Source organism: Culex pipiens, chromosome 3 (genome assembly GCF_016801865.2).
Source record: "Culex pipiens pallens isolate TS chromosome 3, TS_CPP_V2, whole genome shotgun sequence".
NCBI classification, from domain to species: Eukaryota; Metazoa; Arthropoda; class Insecta; order Diptera; family Culicidae; genus Culex; species Culex pipiens.
The window spans coordinates 172,860,941-172,871,685 of NC_068939.1; the positions used below are offsets into that span (position 1 = coordinate 172,860,941).

Here is a 10,745-nt window from a genome sequence, read left to right on the forward strand (position 1 = left end):
CAATACCTTGGAAAACATTTACTGAAACAGAAATTAATTAATTACAATTGAATAATGTTGAAGCCTAGCAACTTCAACCTTTTGAATACCAAGATTTGTGTAGGAATCTTGCAGAAGAGTACACCAAAGCCATGTTGTAGAGCGCGCAATCTGATTTGTATTTTTTTTCCGACAAGTGTTCTTAAGTGATTAAAAAATAGTTGGGAAAATTCGGAATACTTGAATGTTTTGACAGTAATCAAACTTGACGTACGTCTAAGAAGATTGATTCTAAATTTGTAAATGCTATGTACTGTTGGGTTACACAACTTATTCAAAGAAATTGTCACACAAGGATTTTTTTTTTGCAAACCTCATCGGTAAAATATCTGCAAAAATCTGCAACAAAAAAGTTGTCTGCAACAAATTTCGGAAATCTGCAAATTTGCAGAGAAATCTGCAAATCTGGCATCCCTGGCAGGGATGTCAAAAATTGTGTGCAGAGTTCTGGTGGGGTAAAAGTCTGCGTTTAATGAGTTAAAGTGTGGAAGTCTGCAGCCATAAAAGTGTACAGCAAAAGCCGTGTTATGGCGTTAATAGGGTCCTAAAACTCTATGTTATTTTTTATGTACAACGGTACCCAGTTAACCCTCTACTGCCCAAATTTTTTTTTCGAAAATATTTATTTTTCCCGTGTTTAGGAGGTCATTTTGAGCAACTTTTGTTCTACGAAAAACTTTACTTCCCTTGTTTTATGTTTTTCTTGTTTCATTTTTAGTATTTTAATTTGCATCTTTTTTAGTTTATGTTTGTTTTTGGTAGTATTTGGCCTACTCTACCACCTAATATAATTACATTTCACCTGTCTAATTTTTTCATGTTTGGGCATGGCAGATGACAAAATTTCCAGTACACGGAACCGGGTAGACGCGGAGTCACTTTTTCAATTTTTTGCATGTTTTTCACATTTTTTGCTATAGAATCGCACCATCATCATTTAAATTGCAAAAAAATGCGTAGAGGCATAGTCTGGGACACTACAAAAATTACTGCATACTTCTTTTTACTGAAAATATAGGAAATGTTAGTGAAAAACACAGTCAAAGTTGACCCCTAAAAAAATGACATTTTTAAAAACATTGGTAAAGTCACATAAAGCAAGTTAAACTTCCAACCCTGAAATTTTCTAAAATTTTAAGAGTTCTTCTTTCCAATGCTTTTTAAAGATCAAAAATCGGTTGGAAAATTGTTTTTTGGCGATTTTTTAGATCGAAGCCCGTCTAAAGGCGGGGTTAGGTTGTAGAGGGTTAACTCAATCGGAATTCTGAAACGGAATTCAATTCGAATCGTTTACGTACTCCGTTTCAAACGCAACAACCGGTACGTACACGGAATCGATTGTTGCGTTTGAAACGGAATACGTAAACGATTCGAATTGAATTCCGTTTCAGAATTCTGATTGAGTTAACTAGGTAGCGGTGAGAAAAACACGCCTAAAATCGATTTCTGCTCTTTTTTTGTTAGTTTAATGCAAAAAGTGACTGTCAAGAAAGGCCGCATAGCTATATTTTTAAAAATTGATTTAAAAATCAATTTTTATCTTTTAGTGTGCTAACAAAGCGTCATTGTGCTCAGAAAAATAAGCTTTATTGTAGTGTGTGGTAAAATCAGCCGTCTAAACTTAATTTTAGGATCCAATTTGAGAATTTTAGTATTTTAGAATATTAGAATGTTTGAATTTATAAAGATTAAAGCTGGAAAGTTTAGAATACAGTCCAGACTCGATAATCTGAGGTTTCGATAATCCGAAGGTTTGTATGGGACTAATTTGAGTTCTGTGATACAGAATTTTTTGCAATGGCTTAAGTAAAAACAGAAAAAAAATTAAATAATTGAAAATACACCGAAATTTCACCAAGATCTCAAATATTTTTACTCACACCCATACATGCAAAATATGGTTTTCATTAAGGTTTTCAACGCAGGAAAATGCACTCCAAATTGTTTTCAAGTTTTTTGAAAAAAGTGTTTGCCCCATTTTTGCCCCCTGATTTTTAAGGCCGGAATTGTGGGGAGGAGGGGGGTTTCAGGGGCTAAGTACTTGCAACGGCCTTACTAATAAAATAAATTGAAATGGAATCTTAGAATTATAGATTTTTAGAATTTAAGAATGTTATGATTATATCATAGACTAATTATTATTAGTTATGATCACATATTTTCGAGAATTTTATCTTTTCCGTTTTTTTCTAATTTAATAAATTTGGAATTTTTGTATTTTGAGAATGTCAAATTTAAAGAATGTGAGATTTTAAGAAATTTAGATTTTTAAATCTTTAAATTTTGAAATTCCCAGAATTTTAGAATTTTTTAAAGTTTAGATTTTCAAAAATTTTATTTTATAAATTTAGGAATATTAAATTTTTGTTTTTTTTTTGTTTTTTGGATTTCTAAACGGTAGTAAGTAAATTGGACTGAAACTTTAGAATTTTGGATTTTTGAATTTAAGAATGCTGTGATTTTATATTTTAGTGAATTTGAGATTTTCTGGTTTCTCTAAGTTAGAAAGATTTTTATTTTTTTAGATTCTAAGATTTTTATATTTTTGAAATCTTTTTTTTTATGAATTTCAGAATATTAAATTTTGTTTTTTTTTTTATTTTTAGAATGTCAGATTTTAAGAATTTGAGATTTTTGTAATGTTAGATTTCTAAATCTTAGAATTTTAAATTTTCAGATTTTAGATATTTTTTGATTTTTTTTGATTATTGGATTTCTTGAATTTTTTTTTATATTTCTAGAATTGAAGTGCTGTAAATTTTGGATTCTTAGATATTAAGACTTTCAAATTTGTAGAATTTTAGATTTTTTTTCAAATTTCAATTTTTAGAATTTTAGATTTTTAAAATTTTAGATTTTTAGGTTCTTGTAGAATTCAGAATATCTAGAAATTTAGACTTTTACACTTTTATGTTTTTCGAATTTTAGAATATTAATAATTTATAATAATTTATAATATAATAATTTTAGATTTTCCAATCTCAGAATTTTTCGAATTTCAAATTTTCACAACATAGAATTTTCACAAATTTAGATTTGTAGAATTATATGTTTTTAGAATTTCAGAATATTAGATTTTTAGAATTTTATATTTTGATTTCTTGTTTTTTCGGATTTCAAGATTTTTTTTTATATTTCTAGAACTGAAGTGCTGTAGATTTTTTAATTCTTGGATTTTAAGATTTTTAGAATTTTTATTTTTAGATTTTTTAATTTTCAGAATTTTGAATTTCTAGAAATTCAGATTTTTAAAACTTTAAGTTTTTTGAAATCCAAAATTTTAAAATTTTTATTTTTTTTGAATTTAATTTTTTTTATAATTTTCTTTTTTAGATTTCTGAATTTTTATTTTTTTAGATTTCTGAACTTGTAAGCTGTAGATTTTTTAGATTTTAAAATTTTCAGATTTTTTCGAGTTTTGAATTTGTAGAAATTCGGATTTTTAGAATTTTATGTTTTTTTTTTAAATTTCAGAATATCAGATTTTTTTTAAAATTATCGAGCTTTCAGTTATTTTTAGATTTCTAAATTTTTAATCTTTAAGATTTCAAGATTTTTTTAATTTTAATTTTATTTTGTTTAAAGATTTTTTTTGAATTTTATATTTTTGGATTCTACGGCAAAAAAGATATGCGTCGCGTCTCGCGACGCCCGAGACGCCATTTGATTTTGCTGGGACCGATTTTTCGAAAAAATGCCAAACTTTGAAGGTCTGTACCGAGCTCCAGGGTGCTCCAAACTTCAATGTTATATATACCAAAAGATGCGCAAGGATCTGGCCTACACGCCAGTGATATTTTTGGTAAACGCTTCAGTGGCCAAAATGCCTCAAAAATTGACATTTTTGAAAAAATCTTTTTTTACGGGTTAAATCCCATTTAAAATTGAAGGGCGGAGCGCCAGCTCCTGTTACGTCCAATCAAGCTCATATTTGGGATTTGGGCTCAGTATGCCCACCGGAACAAACCCCTGAATGCCCGCCAAAAAGTCATTTTTGTTACACTCTATTCTAGAATTTTAAATTTTCAGATTTGTAGAGCTGTAGATTTTAAGATTTTCAGATTTAAAGATAAGTAGTTCTTAACACTGGAACGCCCAACGCATGTCCAACTTACAAGGACGCCCAAGCCTCCCAAAAAAGTTGGAACGGTAACTTCAACTCGCTGGTTCTCGGGCATAACTCAACCAATCGGGATCGGGTTTCCAGGGATTTGTAAGAATGTCTAGATGATCCTAAAATTTTCAGAACTTGATTTGAACAAATCTGTAATTTCTGCGACCGAAAACATCGTTCCAATTTTTTTCAAACGACAGCCTCCGGGGAGTTTTTGGCGATTTTTTTATTACACTCGAAAAAAAAAGTTGGAACGATGTTTTTGATTGCAAAAATTACTTCTGCAAAGTTCTAGGATCATCTAGACATGCTAACAAATCACTGGAAAAAATAATTGTCTTGATTGGGTGAGTTATGCCCGAGAACCAGCTAGTTGAAGTCACCGTTCCAACTTTTTTGGAGCCTTGGGCGTTAGAATGTTAAGATTTAAACAAAATGACATTTCGAAGAATTGAGTATCGAGACAACTTGAATAATACACTTTTTATTCGTAAATAATTTCGATTCGATGATACCGCATAGTGCTTAACACATAAATAAACAACAAAAAAAGAAAACAAAATACTCACTCGCTACATGTTATCAAAGTTGTACCGATCTTTGAGTTTCTTCCGGATGAACAACCCCGCCACCAGTCGCTTCCAGTTGCCGTAGATCCGCTTGAGGCGTTTTTCCTCCTGCTTCCGCTGCTCCTCAACCTGCTCCTGGTACCACTCGTCCAGAACCACATCGCGGAACTCCTCACACACAACGTACCCGTCGTAAACGGCCGCACAGGCATTGTTCCGATACTCGAACCCGGTGATGGCCGGCGCACAATCCACGCGAAGGCGTTTGCAAATTTTGTTGAGTCCGGGCAGTTGGAGGTGGACCGTCCCTTTCGGTAGCATGCACGCCTTGAAGAGTTCGACGTTGCCGTACGCGGACCGAGGAACCTGGCCGTTTTGCGCCGTTGGAGGTTCATAGTCCTGGACTTGCCACTCGCCAAACAGCTCGGTGTTGAGTCCGGTTACGGTGGTGCCGGTGACGCGGTCGTATTTCGCTTTGCGGGTGACCACTTTGTACGGTTCCTCGAACATGCGGACGGTTTTGGCTTGCCGCAGCCAACCTTCACGAGAAAACAGGAGATGGACGCAGTCGCGGGGGTAAATCGGTTCGCCCTTGAAGTGGCCGAGCACGACGGCGTCCCGCGGGTAGATTGCTTCGTTTTTAAGCAGGTGGCGTTGGATCGCGAAGCGGGGGTGGTTTTTGAACTCGGCGATTTGTTCGGGGAAGGGTCGCTTGTTGAGCAGCTTGTCGAACTTGAGATCTTCGGTGCGGTCGCGGCGGGATGGGTGGCGGCGACGGCCGTTGCGGCCGACTAGAGCCTGCTCGAGCCAGCTGTCTTCGACGCGAAGTTTGCTCTTTTTGGTGCCGAGGCGGGAAATGTAGCGCGGGGACACGTCCTTGATGGATCCGTCGTTGTTCCATGCGAGGACGTACGAGATCGGGTGGCTGGCTTGGTTCTGGGAGGATGAGATGGAGAAAGAGATTATTCTGAATTCTAAATAAAAATTCTAAAATTCTAAAGGTTCCACAAATCTAAAAAAAAAAAAAATTAAAAAAAATTAATGATTAAAAAAAAGAAAAAAAGAAAAATTTTAATAAATGGTGAAAATTTTTATAAATTCCAAAATTCTTCAAATTCTAAAACTTGTACAAATACCAACAATTACAAAAATTCTGTTATTCTTAACATTTTTAAAGTTCTTAAAACTCTTAAAGTTCTTTATTTTATAAAAATGTTAAATTAAAATTCTAAAAAATATTAAAATTCTAAGTATTTTAAAAATTTTAACATTCTAAATTATCTAAAAATTCGTAAAAATCTCAAAAATTATAAAATTTATAAAAATATTAAAATTTATATAATTTATAAAATTTATAAAATTTATAAAATTTATAAAATTTATAAAATTTATAAAATTTATAAAATTTATAAAATTTATAAAATTTATAAAATTTATAAAATTTATAAAATTTATAAAATTTATAAAATTTATAAAATTTATAAAATTTATAAAATTTATAAAATTTATAAAATTTATAAAATTTATAAAATTTATAAAATTTATAAAATTTATAAAATTTATAAAATTTATAAAATTTATAAAATTTATAAAATTTATAAAATTTATAAAATTTATAAAATTTATAAAATTTATAAAATTTATAAAATTTATAAAATTTATAAAATTTATAAAATTTATAAAATTTATAAAATTTATAAAATTTATAAAATTCTTAAAACTTAAAAAAAATTAAAATTCTTAAAGTTCTTAAAATTCTTAAGATTTTTAAAATTCTTAAGATTTATAAAATTCTTAAAATTCTTGAAATTCTTACAATTCTTAAAATTCTTAAAATTCTTAAAATTCTTAAAATTCTTAACATTCTTAAAATTCTTAAAATTCTTAAAATTCTTAAAATTCTTAAAATTCTTAAAATTCTTAAAATTCTTAAAATTCTTAAAATTCTTAAAATTCTTAAAATTCTTAAAATTCTTAAAATTCTTAAAATTCTTAAAATTCTTAAAATTCTTAAAATTCTTAAAATTCTTAAAATTCTTAAAATTCTTAAAATTCTTAAAATTCTTAAAATTCTTAAAATTCTTAAAATTCTTAAAATTCTTAAAATTCTTAAAATTTTTAAAATTTCTAAAATTTCTAAAATTCTTAAAAATTTTAAAATTCTTAAAATTCTTAGAATTCTTAAAATTCTTAAAATTTTCAAAATTCTTAAAATTCTACAATTCTAAAATTCTAAAATTCTAAAATTCTAAAATTCTAAAATTCTAAAATTCAAAAATTCAAAAATTCAAAAATTCAAAAATTCAAAAATTCAAAAATTCAAAAATTCAAAAATACAAAAATTCAAAAATTCAAAAATTCAAAAATTCAAAAATTCAAAAATTCAAAAATTCTAAATTCTAAAATTCTAAAATTCAAAAAATCAAAAATTCAAAACTTCAAAAATTCAAAAATTCAAAAATTCAAAAATTCAAAAATTCAAAAATTCAAAAATTCAAAAATTCAAAAATTCAAAAATTCAAAAATTCAAAAATTCAAAAATTCAAAAATTCAAAAATTTTAAAAATCTAAAATTCTAAAATTCTAAAATTCTAAAATTCTAAAATTCTAAAATTTTAAAATTCTAAAATTCTAAAATTCTAAAATTCTAAAATTCTAAAATTCTAAAATTCTAAAATTCTAAAATTCTAAAATTCTAAAATTCTAAAATTCTAAAATTCTAAAATTCTAAAATTCTAAAATTCTAAAATTCTAAAATTCTAAAATTCAAAAATTCAAAAATTCTAAAATTCTAAAATTCTAAAATTCTAAAATTCTAAAATTCTAAAATTCTAAAATTCTAAAATTCTAAAATTCTAAAATTTTAAAATTCTAAAATTCTAAAATTCTAAAATGCTAAAATTGTAAATCTGTAAAATATCAAAATTTTAAAATTGTAAAATTCTAAAATTCCAAAATCCATAATTGTAAATTGTAAAATTAAATTGTAAATAGTAAATCTGTAAAATTTGAAAATTTTAAAATTGTAAAATGTATAATTGTCAATTGGTAAAATAGTAAAATTGTAAGATCTAAAATAGTAAAAATTCCAGAAATTTAAAATTCTTAGGTCCTCAAATTTAAAAAAAAACGTAAGATTGTAAAATTCTAAAAATCTGAAATTATTTTTTTTAATTTCAAAATTCTAAAACTATAAAAATCTAAAATTTTCAAATTCTAAAACTCCACCAACTCACCACGGTATGCTCCAGGCAGTGCACCATCCCGGCTATGACATCAACCGTGACCCACTTGTCCTCGTGCTCGCAGTAGACCTCAACCCAGAGGTCAATCCCGGACCGGGTAACGTTCCGCTTGCCGGGACGCCGCCCTTTTCTTGCTGAAGACGACGAGCTACTTCCTTCTCCGCAGTATTCTTCCTGCGCTGCCTTGGCGGCCGCCACCGCCGCCTTCTGTTCCTTGGATGCCTTGTACGCGGCCAGAATCTTCTCGCGACGCGCCCTCACCTGCTCGTCGAGTTCGTCCGGGAAGGGAATTTGGTCGGTTGACGGTTTTTTCGCTGGTTTCGTCTTGCCTTGTAACTTTCGCGCGATGTTTTGTTCGATTTCGAGGAAGGAACTCTCCATTAGTTTCAGCTGCTTGCGCGGTTTCGGTTCCGGCAGGTGGTCGTGGCCGCCGTCCAGCTGGGGGATGGTGGCGCAGAAGCCCTCGCGGCGGCGCTTTCGGGCCGCTTCCTTGCGACGAGCTTCGACGGTTTTGTCGACCATGGCGGTTAGTTGGGTTTTGACTTTGTGGATTGTGCTTCCTTTGGGGGCGAGGTGGGCGCGTCGGAAGTCTAGCAGGAGACGCCGGTCCGCTTCGAGTTCTTCGCGCGTTTGTGGATTCATGCGGTAGAGGTCGCTGGTTGGGACGTGCTTTGGGGGAACCGGAAGGGAGATAACGAGACGGCAGTGAATTGAAAGGGAGCGGAGCATCAACAGGTAAAGGAGAATGTAGTCGCGCTTGGAGAAGGCCGATCGCTGGAGGATCTGATACTTGAGGGTGGCTGAGAGGGGAGGCAGTTTGGCGCTGGTTGGTGGGTGGAAGTACATGACGTGGTTCTTGAGGCGGACGGCCTTGCGAAAGTAACGCGTTACCTGCTCGAAATAGTGCAGATTTGTAAGGCCTTTCGGCCGGCAGTTGGTCGTAGAGGGCAGCAGGCGTTTGTTGATCGCTTTGATAAGGTTGGCGTTGCTCAGCGTTCGATTGAGGAACGTCCCATGGCCAATCCAGCAAAGAACGGACACTTTGTGCAGGTAGATTTGGTTCTGTCGCTTCTCGCGATTCATCATCCGCTTGATCGCGGTCAGAAGGTCCATCTTCTTCTTGCCCGACCTACCATTCTGCTCCGCAGATTCAAACTTCAACGTAATCTCAACCGTCTTTTCCCGGTCCTTATCCTTCTTCCCTCCGTCAACCGCAACGAAATCGCTCCTTCCGGAATGCTTCACGACCTTCCCCTTAACTTTCTCCCCCGCCAACAGCAAGTTTGAAACATCCTCCTCCCCCTTCTTGACCTCCTTCTGCTCACGCTTCCTCCGAAGCAGGTCCATCTCTTCGCGTTCTCGTTCGATCCGCTTGGAAACCTCAACCAACTTGACCATCGTCATGCAATCCTGGCTCGACTGGTTAATCTGCTGAATGAGCTTCTTATTAAACTCCGTCGAGTCCACCTCGGCATTCTTAACCGAACTCAGCGGCTTATCCTCCTCGTCATCTTCCTCCGACTCCGCCACACTCACCCCGGCATTACAATCAAACTTGACCTCTCCCCGTCCCTTCCCATCCTCCTTTGTAGTAACGGAATTGAAAAATTCCGAATTCAAATCCAGCTCATCCGGATCGACCAAATAATCGTCCCCACTGCTCTCATCATCATCATCACGATCGTCCTCCTCCCTCACCTTCCTCCTAACCACCTTAACCTTCTCCTGCTTCGCAGGTTCCGCCAAATCCGGCCGATACTTCCGATACAACTCCTCCACCGTAAACGTCGTCAGCTTGATCGAATCCTCCTTGGCCACCTTCACCGCCACCTGCTTCGGCTTCCGTCCCCTTCTACCTTTCGCCACCGGTTGCTTCCTCCTCGTCGAAACGACCTCCTCGCCATCCGTCGACACCGCATCATCCTCTTCAGGTGGCAGTTCCGGCACAGCCTCCACAATCTCCTCCTTGGGCAGCTCCTTCCCCAACTTGGTGGCAATTCGGCGGGATGAACGCGTCGGTAACTTCTTAACTTGTTGCTTTTTCTGCTTAACCGGTGCTGCCGCGGCTTTGAAACCGGTTATTTTCTTTTCCTCCTGGTCCGGGTTCCACTCGTCTTCGCTGGCGGAAAATTCTGGCGGCGATTCCGGCTCGCTGTCGGAGGCCATGGCGGCGGTAAATGCAGTGGAAACGTTATATTTAAGCTGTCTTTTAGCTGCACGAAACTAAATTATGGGACGCGTCACGGTTATTCACATTGAAGATACAAGAAATTCACGATTTTACACGAAATTGCGAAACTTGCTGGTCCCGCTTGCTTCTAGAAATTATCAACAAATAAAATTTTGACAGGTATACGCGAAAACCATTGAAAAATTACAGATGAATTCCATAAGAATTTCTTATGAAGTCCATAGTCTATCAACAGTGGACCAAATACATAAGTAAAGTTTAGTTATAACCATATGAATTTATAGTGACGGTCATAAGATTATCTATGAAAATCGCGAGAGGCTAGTGGATACTCAAATCAGGCAGCACATAAGATGTAGACTTATGAAAATCTTACATTCCTTTTCCTCAGTGTAAACATGGCTTTTACACGATCAGGGGGAGAGCTGATCAGAATGGGTTAAAAGAGATAAAATCGATGACATAAAATTAGGGTGACCTATCCCCAGGGATGCCACATGGTTTTTAAAAATGTTTGTAAAAAAGTCTGTGTATGTCTGTGTAGTTATCTAACATTCAAATCCAGAGTTTTTTTTTTGAAAAGGACC

General features: G+C 33.8%; 1 protein-coding gene across 5 annotated transcripts in view; it reads right to left on the reverse strand.

Moving 5' to 3' along the window:
- LOC120423434 (DNA repair protein complementing XP-C cells homolog) overlaps window positions 1-10,301 on the reverse strand; it is a 67,007-nt gene extending 56,706 nt beyond the window's left edge. For 2 of the 5 annotated variants that reach the window (XM_039587278.2, XM_039587271.2), the window contains exon 1: window positions 7,959-10,300. In XM_039587278.2, the coding sequence (XP_039443212.1) occupies window positions 7,959-10,133 (2,175 nt within the window). In that variant the 5' untranslated portion in view covers window positions 10,134-10,300. Of the gene's footprint in view, window positions 1-4,722; window positions 5,659-7,958 lie in introns of all 5 variants that reach the window. The other 3 variants (XM_039587265.2, XM_039587258.2, XM_039587250.2) reach the window with 2 other exon arrangements.
- Between the last annotated feature and the right edge of the window lie 444 nt (window positions 10,302-10,745).